Below are 17,160 nucleotides of genomic sequence, written 5' to 3'. Positions count from 1 at the left end.
TTCGAATAATATTTTTACAATTTATTCGAATAAAAAAATATTCGAATAAATAATAATAAATAATGATACTTTTCTTACGTACTTTAAATGTAAAAATGGTATAATTGATATATTCATTCAATGTATATAATGCGTAATAAAAAATGTAGGTATAAACATCATATGTAAAGTTTTTAAAAAAAAAAAGTATTTATTTTCCTCTATTCTTACTATAAGATTTACATATTATTCAGCTATATACTTAATATAAAGCATATATAGTACCAAAAATAAAACAAAATATCCTAGCCTATATGTAAGAAAACATTATTGACTTAAAGCAGAATTTGATCATTTTAAATGTGTTATCTGTAAATGATAAATTTCAATAATTTATTTCATTCTGTAAATCATATCTGTAAGTTGTAATTTTTTCATTTTTTTATTACGAGTTAGTAAAAAGTCAATGCCTTGTTATTATATAATTTAACTACTATTATTATTATATTAAGACATTTTTTATAATTTTTTCTTTTTGTTATTATTTCTACAACCAAATTGTGTAATAAGATTGGTGTTATTTTTATTATTAGACAGTTGTAATTTTGTTTATTTATTAGTTTTCACTAGTTTTCGCAAAACTTACTTAATTACTATTTTTTCAATGTTCTTTTGTTCTATGTCTGTATTTAAAGTAATATTGACTAAAGCTCTAACTTATTATACAATACCTATCTATATTTTATATAAACTATTTCTTAAATTGTCCTTGGTTAATTATACCACATTAATGTAATAATATCGTCGTTTATATAAAAAAATGTCTACTGAGTATTCTATTTTTTTTAAGTAATTCCAATGTGCCTAACACAAAACTCAATTTGTGAAATCTGTAAATAAAATTAAAATACGTATAAAACACTTCACACTAAGTTTTCCAACCTTTGAAATAGACATAGGTTAATTTTATTTTTTGTAGTTAATTTGTTTTTATTGAATTTAGACGGTGATAAGAAAATTTTAAATTAAATTTAAGATTTATCCTAGTGTTTATAAATAGTGCATAACATGTAATATATAATATATATTAAAAAATTATTATTAAAAAACATCACTTACAAATTATTCGAATAATGGTGTACAGTTATTCGAATAATTTCATATATGATTACTCGAATAATGTTAGTCGAATAAAACGTTATTCGAATAATTTTAAATATGATTATTCGAATAATTTTTTTATTCGAATAAAAATTTGTTATCTAGATAAAGACATTATTCGAGTAAAATTTATTCGAATAAAAAGTTATTCGAAAATTTTTTTTCAAAATTATTCAAATAATTTTTTATTCGAATAATTTTAAAAATAATTATTCGAATAATTTTTTATTCGAATAATTTCAAACATATTTTATTTAAATAATTTTTTATTCGAATAAAAGTGTATTCAAATAACTATTTTTGAAATTATTCGAATAAAAGTTTATTCGAATAAATTTACTCGAATAATGTGTTTATCTAGATAATTATTTAGATAACGTTTTATTCGAATGATGCACAACTCTGGGTACATGGCATTTCAGCCATGCATCCGGGATTGATAGTGTAGGTCGCCGCTAAAAATCCCGAGTGGTCACCCATCCAGGATCAAGCAGCAACGGACACAGCTTAACCTCAAGTGCCATGCAGCACCTGAGATGTCCACTGCGCCACACCTCCCGGTGGTACTTAAGAGAATGCCATTGATGGTACCGTGTAGCAACACTATAGATTAGATACGTACCTCCCCTCCAAAACGCCCAAAAATTTCACATATTTTTCAACTTAAAATTACGATGCTCTATGAATTTTTTTAAAAATGGTCTAATTAGTTTCTAATTTGTATGGAATATATATTCTTTAAACATAGTACTACCGATAAACATTGACAAACCAAAAAAAAATCCTAAACCCTTTCCTCAAAAAGGCCTAGAATTTGACCTTTTCTAGAAAATTGAATCAAAGGTAAATCTAAAATGGAACTATAACAGGTATAATTTTCTCAAAAACCTGTAGTCAAACTTTTTTTTATTAAGGAAAACCCCAAATAAGTGGAAAATACACCGTTGTCAATTTCCAGATTGTTATGTGTGAGGTTAGGTTGAACCTACTATCCTCAGATCTGGATCGAAGCGTTTATTTAAAAATTATTTTATCACTTTCATTATAATAATTCGTGTAGACCTGTGACCTCCCCGTCCCAACTATACTCCGACCCCACTGTACTGGCATTTTTATTTGAAACAAATTATTATTACCTAAACAAAAGAATATGCATGGACCTCCGTGGATATGCACTGACTCGAAGACATTTGATGAGGACAATGATACACGTCCCCCACCGCCATCAAAACCATACACAGATTATCTATATGAAACTTAGAAAGATTTTAACAACTCCCTTGCCACAGATTATATCCAGTTGTTAAGTAAATGGTAGGTTGAGTTTATTATTTTTACGATACTTCAAGAAGCTATTAATTTTTTCGGTAAGCTGTTTTGCGTTAGATGATGATTTTACAAATAACATCAGATACATATGATTCAGTCACTATATATAATACGCTTGTTCACACGTTCTACTTTTATTTCTTCCGTTACACAATCTTTTATAGAACTTAAAAGCTTATATGCGACAAAAAGCCAGTCCCCGCTACGCGATTTGTATTCATTAATTTTGATTTTGTCTACTCTCCCCTTTTTTAGTTTTTTTTTTTATTACATTAAGGTATTTTTTTTCTGGAGGTATCATTTTCCAGTTCCGCATTTTAGAGATTATGATTAATGAACGATCCGCGCAAGGGTTACACATTTGAGATGTACGCCATGCCAAGAATAAATCTAATACCTTGAAATATTTAAAACCATTAATAACTTTCTGTTAATACTTAAATGCGTATTATTTATTCAGTATTCTTACACGCACAGTCCCTTCGTTTTTTTTATTCTAGCGACATTTCCTATACATAGGTATTATACATAAATAACGCACGTAGTAAACAACACAAGCGAAGCGATCAAACATTCCTTTTGGTAACTCCAATATCAAATCATTGGTGAGGAAAAAGTTTTAATGGTTGATTATATTATAATGAATTATGTAGTTTCCGTGACAATTTCCCCATTTAACTAGCTGAAAATAGAGCACATTAAATATTTAAAATATTATTCATAGATAAATTTATATTTTTTCAATTGTCTGGCTCGAGGTTAAACTTTAACTTTAAATACTCTGTACAGTGTAGTGACGTGATGAAGGTATTTTTAATGGGCCGTCGTATATAGAAATACACAACTGTTTTTGTTTCAAGCCGAAACAGCCTCTCAAAAGGGTTAAAGCAGCTGTACACGAGCGCATTTTAATTGTGATTATATTGTCGAGTTTCATTACACAAACTTGGAGCGCGTTTAAAAAAAAAAATTAACATCAAAAGAAAACCTTAAAATATTAAGTAATCGACAAGCTCTTTAAGCGGCACCGGCAATTGTATAGACGGCATTCGTTGCATGTTTAAAATAAGTTTAAACCATTTCTTAACTACCTCTTTTAGTTGAATTAATTTCGTTTAACATACATTCCTCCTGAAATAAAATATTGTTCATTGCTGCACGTATTTACTGTATAACCGTTATCACATATCTTGAACTTCATCAATAAAAATGTAAAAAATTAAGCGTATTATTATATTTTTATTTTTTGTTAAGGGTAATTTTTAAATATCATAGTATTTTATTTATTATATTTGTTACTGAACAGTGCTTAACTTTTTATCATTTGTTAATCGCGTGTCCGTCTGTATGTTATTTTTACGTTGATTTTAGGGCTATTGTAACTTACAAATAATAATTAGAAATTATAGTTTTTTTTTTATGTTGAATTACTTAAGTTAAAATGTAGAAAAATAGACTGTAAACTTTTATTAATATGTGTTTTAAACTGTATGAAAAAATGTTTGGTGGGTTTAGGAAGGAAATATATACTTGTTATTAAATATTAGAGCGAAATCTAAAAACAATTTTGTATTAAATTAATTAAATAATTTTTGTTGATTGGAAAAAATAACGCTATCATAACTATTTTATAGCACAGAGTATCGTTTCATTATTGTTGATGTAAGGTTTGGAGCAATCTTTTTTTCTTGTATTCTTCTTACGTGCATTATGTTCCAAGAACGTAATTTTGACATGTCAAAAAACTCGTATTTTAATCATATTCGAATACATATTATAATAACTACGATTTGTATTTATAGTAGTCTTCTAAAATACAATAAATAATTTAGCCATTACTTATTCATAATTAATAAATGGTGAGAAAGCACATTTTAAAATAATTCTTGTCGATATCCGGCAAGTAGATACATTTTTGATTTTACAAGAAAAATATTATAAGAGCGTCGTCAGTGGTCGGCTTCTCTTTTGAAGCTAAGCATGTTAATATCTTCTACTTATATTTAACACTTATACTAATTGTACTTATTTGTATAGATTGTATAACTAAAAATATAATTATAGTATTGTTTAACTAAAAAAAAAAAAGAACAATGTCGTGGCTTTTTTATTTTAAGAACCTACACTTTTGTCGACTATATTATATTATTATATTCATTATACTGTTTGTCGTTTCTCTTGGTCGTTTTTATTAAGCGGTATAAATCGATTATAAGAGAGTTTTTGTGTTATTTTTTGCAATACTTTGCACACCACAGTATAATGTATAGATATAAAAAAAAATACCAATAAAACATTTTACGGTTTTAAACTACCCTATATATTTTTCAGGAAATATTACTGGTCAATATTATTATTTTATTTCCGCACAAAATAAAAGGTTTAAACTAAAACGTTATGAAATTCTTAACTTTAATATTATCATTGTATAGACAAAAAACCCTTTTCTTTGTTTATTGATTTATAATCTTGCTCGTAAACTCTATATCAAATACTTTGATTGGTCGGATAAGTCATTTTAGGTACCGTATAAACTTTTACATTTTCATTACGTTAATTCTCTTAGTGCTCTTAACAGTTAACGTTTTCCGATCAGGGTTCCAATGAATACAAGAGGTCACCATTCAACGTAGGACTTCACTTTCTCTGGAAATAATTTCAATTTTAACTTAATCTATTTTGGTAAATTGTATAGTTCTATCAACTTTTTAAACTTAAATAATTACGTATTTACCTATAAACTTTTTATTCTTAATTTAAACAGTTAATTAAAAATATACTATTAAGTTTATATACAATTTAAGTTTCAAAATTTGATAGTGCTTTCAAAAATACCTAAGAAAGCAAATACTTATAATCAATTATTTTATAGCATTGTAAAATAACAAATAATTTTTTTTTTTCAATAAAAAAAAAATTACAGGCTTACATTACAATTATTTTTACAGATATTGAATATCTTATATTTAATGTTTTACTCTGTAAAAATAAATAAGTAATAACTATTACCCAACATTGAATAATACTGCTTCAAACTTTATTCGCCGTATTCTTCGTGACATTTTTGAAGAAACTAAAAATTGTATTTTATCTAAAGAAATAAGAAAACGTACATTTACTAAGATTAAAAATCTGATGAAATGATACAAGATTTTTCTGCGTTTTTATATTTACCTTTTTCGGATTTTTTAAATACAAATCCGAAATACCTAAGTAAAATAATAAAGTATCGTAAAATGAATAATAGTTGAAAACGAACTTGTATTCCTTTTTTAACCGACTTCTTAATAAAAAGGAAGTTATCTGTTTGACTCGTAGGTATACGTATGTCTCGGACTTTTTAACTGAACTGAACCTATTTCAATGATATTTTCACTAAATTAATTTTTAAGTCATAGAAAACAGAATAGATTGGCATAGATTCACTACAGTGAATATATTTTCTAAAATGAGAAACTGATTTGTTTACATATTTACGATTCATTTATCACAAAGGGGTTATTTTTAGAGAAGTTTTCAATATTTTAGCAATTTATAAATGATAACTCATTAGCCATGCTTTTTAGAAAAAACCTAATTTGGCCTGTCCATTAACGTGTTAGGAAGACTAATTTATAACTATTTAGTACTAATATCCAGACTCGTTAAAAGAGAAACAAAAGTAACGGTATTTTTAAACTATTACTTTATTTTATACGATTATAGGAATAATATTTAATTATATTAGTTATTTATAATACATTTGTTATTTCAAATAATTTTGTATTATTTGAAACATGAACTCAGAAAGTATATAGGTATATAATGTTAGTAATGCCATTTAAAATACTTTACAACAAGACTAAATTTCAAAATCTATTAACCATACCTATAGTATATGAAATATAAATTGATTTTAATAACATAAACTCATGGCTAAAATTTCGTTTTTGCTTCTTTTATAAAATAAATTAATGCATCTTAACGTACTAAACAAGTAATAACGATCTACCATAATATATTTTTTATATTATATTCCTAGGCATGATTATTTTTGAGTCCCTCTTACAATTATTATAACCCTTCATCGAAAAAGGTCACATATTTTGAAATTAAAGCGTAAACCTTAAACATTTACTGAGCCGTGTTCAAGGCTTTTTAATAATACGGCTTTATACAATACACACTTGTATAGTACAGCTTAAACTGTTAACATATATAGGGTGTCTCTGAAAATGCCATACCTTTTTAAATTTAAACTTTTATGTTGATAGTAATTCGATTTTTCAACTCAACTTCAGTTTTGTTGAACTCGATTTTTACTAGAATTTGAATAAAAGTTAAAGGTTTTATTAGTTTATATTGTATTAAACTTGTAAAAGTGAAACGTCAGAAATTCCTATTTATATTCATGTAGGAGTCTTTGTTTTAGTAAGCAAAGTCTTCAGTAACTTTCTACACCGTTTGTTTTTAAATATTATTATAAAACCCTTTACTTATGACTCTACTCTTTAAATTGAATTCAAAATTATGTTGAAGATGAGTAAACACGTCATTGTAAATTCAAGTCCATCCAAATAAATACTGGGTTCAGGTTTTTTTTAAACTACAGCTGCTTTTTTATATTGTACCTATGTTTTATTCAATAATTAAAACTTAACTAATATTTAAAATAAAAAACCGTGCTAGGCACAACAATATAGCCTAACCGTAATGGTGTCTTATATTTAATATGCAATTTTTAATTCAGTTAAAGTGTTAATTTATTAAGGGATTAACATAATAAATTCATAATAATATTAAATCTGTATTTGTAGGTCTATGTATGATTTGATTGATTGCAATTAATTATTCGTGGGCGTTTCACGAAAGTTAACAATATTTCATGAAAACAGCCGCGTTGAGAGACTTGAAATTGTTTGTCGTCGAGTGTTATTATTTAGACATCACTTAAAGGAAAATAAGATACATTTTATCCTTTAGAGCTATATTTCCCATTAGGAAAGATAGGCGCACGTGCCTATGGAATCCAAATAAATGAGTTTTTCTCAATTACAAACTCTTTATAACAATTTTTTTTGTTTTACAAAATATTTTTAGAAAAAAATGTATTTACGTGATAAAACTAAAAAGAATATATTTTTAAGAAAATATTACTCAAAATATTCAAGTTACAGTTTTTCTTATTGTATACCTTGTTGTATAACAACACAATAAAAACAATACATTTTTTATGACTTAAAAATTGTGACTTTGATAGTCGGAACATAGGTACAATATTGTAATAACAACAATAATTTAAATTTATAAATAGGTAATAAGTATATTATTTATTTAATTGCAACCCGAAGGGATAAGTTACAGTATGCTATAAGCAGATTTGATAGTAAGAAGGCTGTTATCTAATAATAACAGGACTCATGCTCTGTTTATGGGGAGGAATGTCGGATAATTTCTAGAGTTATAGGAAGGAACAACTATATTATTAGGCAAAATAGAAAATAAATTAAAAAATTACACATGTTTTTTAATACACTTTCTTTAGTTGCTATGTGCTATTTATCAAAATCGAGGTCAAAACTGAAATGAGATAATATGTACGTTTATGGATCGGCTGTGATGGTAAAAATTTTTTTTAAAGATTTTAGGTGTTTTTGTTAAAATATACAAAATCTGCGAAACACAGTTTCCCGGCAATTAAAAAAAACTGTAGTGCCGAATTTTTTCCCGTTTAATATGTTATGGATACATATGAGTTCCAACTACTGGCAAATTTTCAACCCAAAAGTTTTAAAATTACGGCTAAAAACCCCGAAAAACAAAAAAACTTGTACCCCCCTAGGGGGGTGAGAAATGGGTATAGTTTAAATTTGACATAACTGACGTGTGCGGGCATACCAAATAGTTATTTCTTATACATTTCAACTCGATCCGACTCTTTTTCTCGAAATTATAGCCAGTAAAAGTTCTAACTTAAAAACTCGTACGGTTAGGTCCTTATCGAAACTAAAAAATCTGTTTTATTACTAGTGGTAGTAGTAATATAATAGTAAATGGGGAAATCAATTTTGGGGAGGTATTTTAAATATATGGGAAGGGGGCTTCAAACAAAATTTGCCTTATGGTTCAAAACGTCTTTATCATGGCCTATAAATCCTTAATGTTTTATCGAACATTTATTTTTTAATTTTAGCATGAAAAATTACAACATTATTAAAGCGACCAGACAGATCTTATTATTTATATACATGTTTGACATTTCACGCCTCATTAAGCATGAACCAATTTTACGTGAAACGTTTTGTAATCCTTAGCCTTAAATATAGTTTTAAATATATAACAGTATTTCGACTTAAACACCACATGAGTTATTAAATGTATTTAATGTAATGTCTTACTCGCGAACTTCTTAAGTACTAATATTATAAGTGCTTACCTAATATATGTACTGTTTTCATTTCTAATTTAAATACTCACTAGTAAAATTTAAAAAAAATCAATAAAAACATAATTTATCTAGATTTTTTTTATTTTAAAAAAACATATAACTTAGTTAAATAATTTTAACATATATTATTAATAAATTAACAGCCTTATTTTGCGCCTACGATGTTTCACTTTAACAGATTTTTGTATTGTAGTTCGTTTCGGTGAATTAAAAATACTTTCTTCCATTAATTCATTTATTATGAACTCTGTAGCCAATTTTTACCGAATTTTAGATTATCTCGTAATTCCAAAAGTTGTCGTAAAACACATATGACCTCGATATAGCATGCGTGGACTGAGTTGCGGTGGTCTTATCTTAACTTAAAGCATACATAAATTCCAAGACCTTGTTTTAGTCTATTTATGAATAACCGTCATTGACAAAATACAAATAAACTCTAGAATAAAGTAAATGAGTTGATTTTGAACACTTGCCTATAGATTTTTAAATTAGAAATATTTTGAAATATTGTTGAGATTCGTTATAACTGTATAAAGCTAGTTTATAAGCTAGTTTTAAACTAACTTATAAGTTAATAAAGGAATAGTTTCTCCACCTTATAATAGACCAAAATTTAAACAAAATATACCATTTCATCCCCAATAAAATCACGAATCGTCAAAACAGTAAAAATTAAAACAATACGCTATCACCAGATAAGATGAGCCACTTCGAAGCGCGATGTCTTGGGTAAGTGCCCGTTTGCTCTGCCCTCTGAACGGCACTGGTACTTTAGGCAAAAGTAGGTGCGGGTATTTTAAATAAAGACGGATGTATGTGAATAGTCAGAGAAATATAGATTATAATAGAGAGAGAAATTTAGCTGGTTGACTCAGGTAGTACGAGGAAGAACAAGAAGAGGAATAGAAACACTACATACATTTCTCAGTAAAATGTTAACATTCATCAGCTGCCGTCAGTGAAATCTATCTACTTGCTTAGATGCATATACAATAGGCGTCAAGTGTCTGTCGCATAAGTCATGACGTATGGTAGCGAAAATTAATATCAGGTATTCGAAACGCTCAAAAGGCTGATTTAGAATGACATTCAATTACAATTGACCTATTATTTCTTGTTTACGGTAAATTAAAGCTTTGAGCAAAACAATGTCAGTCGTCGCAGTCACGTACTTCTATTGAAATTAATACGCCCTTAAGGCAAACCCTCTTATGTATTACTCGAGTTCATTGTTGCTGTTAAAATTTTAATTTCAAAGTTTTTCTGCAATATATATATTTGTATAATTGTTTTAATATTACTACTTATATTTTTCAATGAATTTACACCCGTTTCCACCAATCATTTTGATACAATAATATAAGGATTCTAATACTTGTAAATGCTTTATAATACATATTAATGAAACAGGGCGTACGTTTTCTGTTTGTTGTATGTACTTGCGTGGAAATAATGGATTTTACAAAGCTTTGTCTACAATAAAATATTGTAGTATAAGCGAGTCTTTGGAGACATTCCTCATCTATCTGCTCTATTTTCTTATTTTTCTATAGACTATCTCAATTAAATGTCTGTAACCCTAAACTTATTTTCAAATTTAAGTACAAATATTTCATTTAATTTTCATTATGACTGTTTGATTAATTGTTTCTTGCGAACGAACTTGGTTAGTAAAATATTATTTAGCTCGTCAGGTATACTATTTGTACCTGAATGCACGTCTATACTATATTATAAAATAAAGTGTAAATAGCATATCGTTGTAAAATAATATAATATGTTATGCTTTTGTAATTATTCTTATTTATTTGTTTTACAGACAACATTAAGCAAATCGAATCTATTGTAGGAGAAAAGGCCGTACTGCCATGCCGTGTGCAAGATGGGAAAACAAATATAACGGATTGGCCGGTTCTCATCATCTGGTACAAGGGTGAAGATGTTCCAATTTATAGGTAAGCAAGTATACGGTTTACTATTTACGATTTACTACATAAAATAATAATTTTTAACCACCTCCATTGTTGTTGAATATGACTATTTATTTAGCTTTGTTAGTAGTCGAATTAATAACTAACAAGTAATATTATTTTGTGTCATTTATAAATTGTATTTAAAAACCCTATACTGAATTTATAAGTGTAACAGTGTTCATAATATACATCGTCAAAAAAATAAATAAAAAAACATAATTTTCGAAAAATAGTAAAATAGTGAACTAAAAAGTAAAAAATATTTTTACTACAAGAATAATTTACCAATCAATTGTAGCATACTTTTTTAAAATGTCAATTGCTTTGAAAACATCAGAAAATTAACTACAATTTTATATAATGTACATCTTTAATTTTTGACTAAAAATAAAAGTGTGGGCCCTATTCAACCAAGTCCAAACTCATTGAGTTAAGTATTATGAAATGTATGTGGGCCCGGCCCACGCTTTTCTTTATAGTCAAAAATTAAAGATGTTTAACGTTATTTAAAATTGTAGAAAATTTTAGGTTGTTTTTAAAGTAATCGACATTTTTAAAAAAATGTGCTACAATTGATTGGTAAATTATTCTTGTAGTAAAATTATTTTTTACTTTTTAGTTCACATTTTTACTATTTTTAGAAAGCGATTTTACATAATTTTTTTTTCAATAAATCTAATTGGAATATACTTCATACGAGAGGATCACAAAAAGGTGTGAGGTTGTAAACTAAATGAAGAAGAGTGACCAGATAAAAGGGGAAGTAAATACTTCAACTTGATAGTCGATTACCATTTGTGGGGAATAATAATGATGCTAATAATGTCTACAATGCCGGATGACTTTTATACTTTTAATTTTGCAATTTTAACATTACAGCGTGGATCATCGAGAACGATCAACGTCTAAACACTGGGCGAGCAAATCGATGATTGACAGGGTTTACTATACGATAAGCAAAGGTTGGGCCACGTTGACCATTGAGAGCGTCCAGCCATCGGACGGCGGTCAGTATAGGTGCCGAGAGGACTTCAAGTACTCTCCAACGCGCAACAACTATATACTGCTGAATATTATAGGTTTGCATTTGAATAAAAGTCTGAGGCTGTGAGTAAGTTTGTATTTGAATGACATTTTTTTTTGTCGACAGTTCCGCCTAATAGACTGGAAATCGTGAACGCAGACAATCGCATTGTTTGGAATTCCACGATGCCACCAATCCTAGAAAACGACCCGTTGGAAATAACATGCATAGCATACGATGGTATGTTTGTAACCGTATATATTGTTTCACAACTATTTCCGATAGCTACACGGTTGACTATAACATTAGTCGCATAGCGCCAAAACAGCGCAACCCAATTGGCTTTATCTTGAAATAATGTATTTGTGGGTTAAGCTGTTCGACATTCGTCTGTTCGCCAGTATAATCAACGTGTACAAAATAATACAACTAGGTGCCATTTGTATGGCCGGTAGACATATGGCCAAATCTGGCATTTTTTATTTTTATTTGTACTCATCTAGTGCTCGTGAACCGATTGTTTTATATCGATTAGTATCTCGGATGTACTTTCCAAACATTATAACTGAATTTCACTGTTCAATTAACAAACAGTCCGTTTTTACGGTTGGTGAAGCTGTTGACAGCTTTTAATCGAACAAAATTGTATGAAAGACTCAATTATTGGGATTTTTGTGACAGGGCATAAACGTATTTCATTCGTAAACCAAACATGAATTTAAACACGAATGGGGTTTAAACACGAATTAGGTTAGGTGCGTCCTATAGATTTATGGTGTTTATTATAAACTCGCGATAATTAATCAAACAAAAAACGATAACAACTTGGTTTGTATATGTGCAGTACGTCATAGCTCATAAGTTTAAAACTACAAAATCACTCTTATTCAAATTGTTTTAATGATTTTCTGAGTAGATATTGTAAGCAAACTGAGTACAATGTTCGAATTTCCTTTTATCTTAATGATATCCATTATTTCTTTCATTTATAAATTTCAAGATTCATACCAAATCAAATTTTCATGAAGTTCTTTAGTTTTAAAAATTTAAGTAGAGCGAAAAAAGTACTTTAACTTTCAGACCACTAATATCCTTTTATATGTTGTATATACTTAATATATAATTTCGAGATATTGTGTTCATAGATAACTGTATCAAAGATTAAAAATATAAAGATATTGAGCTGGGATTATTATTAAACATCAATAATTTAGAATTAAAAAGAAAAAGATTTTATTATGTACAAAATTAAACAAGAACAATTTTTACTGAAATATATATATATTTGTGGAAGCAATGTGTAATATGAATAGTGAAAATGATTTGTTTTAAATATTAAGTACCTAATAAAACGTACCTTAATAGTTTTAAATATCGCCATTAGTAGACAATTTAAACAGAATAGATTTAAATGGTCTGAGTATGTTGAAAGAAGGGATTGAAATTAAATAATATTGAATCGACCAAGTTAGATTATATGTGGGAGAGTTTAGATGGAAAGGTAGTAGACCGAAGAAAACAAGAAAGGAGGCAAATTATAAATGCTGTTAATAAAAGGATGTATACGTGTGGAGTAGATAAACAAATAATAACGAGAAATAAAATGTTGGAGAGAGTATGAGAAAGTTTAAGAGGAGGAACAAAATTTGAAAACACTTACAAGTTATGAAGTATGAATACATTTATTATCTTATAATTTTGGATTTATACTACCAAATAAATTTAATTTTAAAAGCGAAGATAAGCAAAGATATTTTGTCCTTAATAGTTTTTAAATGCCAATCTATATTTTAGTATGATATGTAGTTTGAGTAAATAACTTCCGTTTACAGTTTTTCTTAATATAGTTTATATTATAATTATTATTATTTAATAGTATTAAAAAAATGATTATAGTTGATTGATGTTTTTTTATCAAAACCCACGTTTTGTAAATTCTGTTAAGCTACATTATTCGTCAATTATTCATAATTTTATTTGTATTTGTTAAGTACCACAGAGTTTATACAACCAATTTAACGCTAGGGGGTAAATATCAAAAGTATACATTAAGTGAAAAGAAAATAAACAGGTACGAATATCAATTATCATGAACTTGAAGAATATAGAAACACCTGGACCTTAAAGTTTTCTCATGTAAATATAATTAAATAAATTTGTTGAAAAGGATATCGAAAGAAAACTAAGTAAAAAAATCACATTTATTTTAATGGTTTTTAAATAAATCAAAATTTTAATAATTCAATATTTTAAGACGATGTGATTATTAAATATTATATAATATAAAAGGGTTTTTTTTTAATTGCGTAAATCATTTTACCCACCTTTTTAATAGGTATAGTTTCTTTATTATTTTTTTTTTGTATGTCTGACCGCTAACCTATTTTTTCAAAAATACAATAAATCGAATTCTAAGTTTGTATGAAATACTTTTAGACATGGTATAAACAATGAACGCTGACAAACCCGAAAAATATCGAAACCCCTTTCTCCCAGAAGGGTAAACACTTTTTCTATATTTCGATTTTTTAGGTGTAGGTTTTGAGCTTAAGGTCTTAAAATTAAACGGAAGGTAGATAAAAAGCGAAGCTATATTACACGTTTTTCTTAAAAATCTGAAGTCAAAATAAACATAAAAATTATGTTAGGCCGTAGTACATTTTTAGGTTGCTATGTAAAAGTGAATTAACAGTTATCTAAGAAAAAATTGCACGTATGTTGTTTATTATGATACATGGGAAACAACGGCAACAAATTATTATTAAGAGAATGCCCCTCCATCCATTTCTAAGGAGTAAGTATATGAAATTATTTACAAAATCTTAATTTAGAACTTGAACTATAGTGTATAGTTATCAATACAGTAATGAGGATTCTTTATTGATTATCATTTTTCTTGTCAGACTATCACAGTAATTTATGTGGGATAAATTTTATATACAATTTTAGGATAAAAAACAATCTACGAATGAATAACAGATTGTGTTTAAGTGACAAAAAAAAAACGCTGCAACACAGGTAAAGTTCTTCTCTGTGTACAATTCTTCTCTTTTTGCAATTCTATAATGAGTACAACCCTAAAAACTTTCTACCCCGCACAACGATTTTTGTATACGGGTGGTGTGGCGTCATCTCTCTACTATTGTACCTTCTTAATACTAAAAAAACATATTAAGCACGTTACTTTTATTACATCGCTTGTGTACAGTTTTTGTATTTCTACCATCTACAGATTTACACTGAAGTGTTTTTATGAAAGTGATTTTATCACTTTCTGTTATATTAATTCCTAAAGAACTGTAACCTTCGTGATCATTCTGCCTCGACCACACTTTACCGGTTTTTTTAACTTGTATGAATCATCTGGCATTTAAACTAAGTAATATTATACAATTATATTTCTCTCTTAAACATAATATTGAACAAACCGTGAACGAGAATTATTATAAAATAATTTTATACTGAGACATTGCCGCTGCGTAACAGCGTGTGTTGCCACATGTTGAAAACCCAAATTTATGATGTCATTTAACACTAGTGTTCTATAAACATTAATAACAAGAGTTCAACAATTACTTTCCTACATGATTTATACATTATTTTAAGATATATTATTAACAAATACTTTAGTAACTAATTTTATGTGGTTTTTATTATATATCACACTACATGTTTAGAATCGAGGACTGATTAATTGTGGTTATGATAAAAACCATATACACATATTTCCTGATATAGCTGTAAAAATGTTTATATTTCGTACCAAATTTTAAAACAAATAATAATTAAAAGTGTGCATCATTAAAAAGTAATTTTTGAACTTAAAAAAAATACCTTTTTATTGTTCAAGTATTCAAATTGCGTAGCTCTGTTGTGAAGCTTATTTTTTAAATTGCAACTCGAAAAATATGACGACTGATATATTCATCGATATTAATAAAAATAGTTCACGTGTACCATGGAAGCTTAAGACCAAATACAAATAATAAACAATTTTAGAAAAAGACATCTTAATGATTATTTAAAACAAAATATATATTGTATACTAAAGCCTTTGTAAATGCTCTATTTTTTTATAATTACTCCACTAGTCCTTAGTAAAACTAAAATATTTATGTCAAAGAATCTCTTTCTATACAAAATAATTCTAATAAGCAAAAAAATAATGTATATTCGAATTAAGTTCATTATAAAAGATCAACGGCTTGCCGTTTTGCATAACCGATAGCGTTTAGTCTCTGTTTCTTTAATGTATAAAATGTATTTATTTAATCCCTTTTTCCGGAGAACACACAATTATTTTTGATAGACAACTACAAATGCATTTGTTTATCTCGTGTATAATATATATCGTATTGAACGAGTTAATTAGGAGAGCTATCATGATGATGTCAACAATATAAACCGGATGATACTAAACGTTGTGTTGTAATAGTTAACCAAAAGTTAACATTATATGCCTTGGCAGATAACATGACACGGGATAAAATTAAACATTGACTATATTATATTAGATTAGTTCACAGCAAATAGAATAATGATTTACGCTTTATTAGAAAACTATAATACAACAATAACAAATGGCTGCACTTTGGTAATTAAAAAATACCAACTCTACCTAAATAGTTTAAACCTCTAAATATAAATATAATAATTATATCTTTTAAAAACAACAATAAAAAATTAATTTATTTTGTCGGAAGTACTTTTAATATTTTATTAAATATAGTATGATTAATTAGTATTTTATATCTAAGCTTTAACTTGGATGTCACTGGATAAAATTTGTTTTAGCTAATGTCAAACAATTACATTTAAATATTATGTGATCCTAGTGACGTGGTTATAGGATTTGTTTAACGTCTCGGTGTAATACTCGTAAATACAATATATTTTGGTGGTGTCGGACAAAAGTTTCTAGGTTTGGCCGAAAATCAGCAAAATAGGTATTTACATATAATTGCTTTTTAAATAAGTAAAAAATTTAAGTCACAGCTTGTTTCAACTCGAGTCACTATAGAGACCACAATATTTATAACTGATGTATACATTTATTAAATGATAAAAAACTCAATCGACCTACTTTCTAGTTTCTCGTGCTAAATCAACTTCATCGTTTACATAAATTTACGAAATTCACGCCCGCAAAGTTGTTTTTATGAAAAGATGGGTGCAATATTTATGTTGTGTACTATCATTGTCGATAAAATATGTTTAACACGCCACTATGTGACTCGATTGTCATTGTAGGTAATCGGTTCGTT

The 17,160-nt window shown here is 27.4% G+C and overlaps 1 protein-coding gene across 1 annotated transcript in view; it reads left to right on the top strand.

Moving 5' to 3' along the window:
- Positions 1 to 17,160, top strand: part of LOC126844998 (hemicentin-1-like) — a 156,612-nt gene that overhangs the window by 104,433 nt on the left and 35,019 nt on the right. The window contains exons 3-5 of the mRNA XM_050583568.1: positions 10,719 to 10,854; positions 11,752 to 11,951; positions 12,023 to 12,136. Of these exons, the coding sequence (XP_050439525.1) occupies positions 10,719 to 10,854; positions 11,752 to 11,951; positions 12,023 to 12,136 (450 nt within the window). The remainder of the gene's footprint in view (positions 1 to 10,718; positions 10,855 to 11,751; positions 11,952 to 12,022; positions 12,137 to 17,160) is intronic.

The sequence above is a fragment of the Adelges cooleyi genome, unplaced genomic scaffold (genome assembly GCF_023614345.1).
Source record: "Adelges cooleyi isolate 19-005CV unplaced genomic scaffold, UGA_ACOO_1.1 ACOO_flye_CR_arks_rails_tigmint_CR_PRNA_651, whole genome shotgun sequence".
Taxonomy (NCBI): domain Eukaryota; kingdom Metazoa; phylum Arthropoda; class Insecta; order Hemiptera; family Adelgidae; genus Adelges; species Adelges cooleyi.
This window is presented reverse-complemented; position numbering and strand designations above follow the sequence as displayed.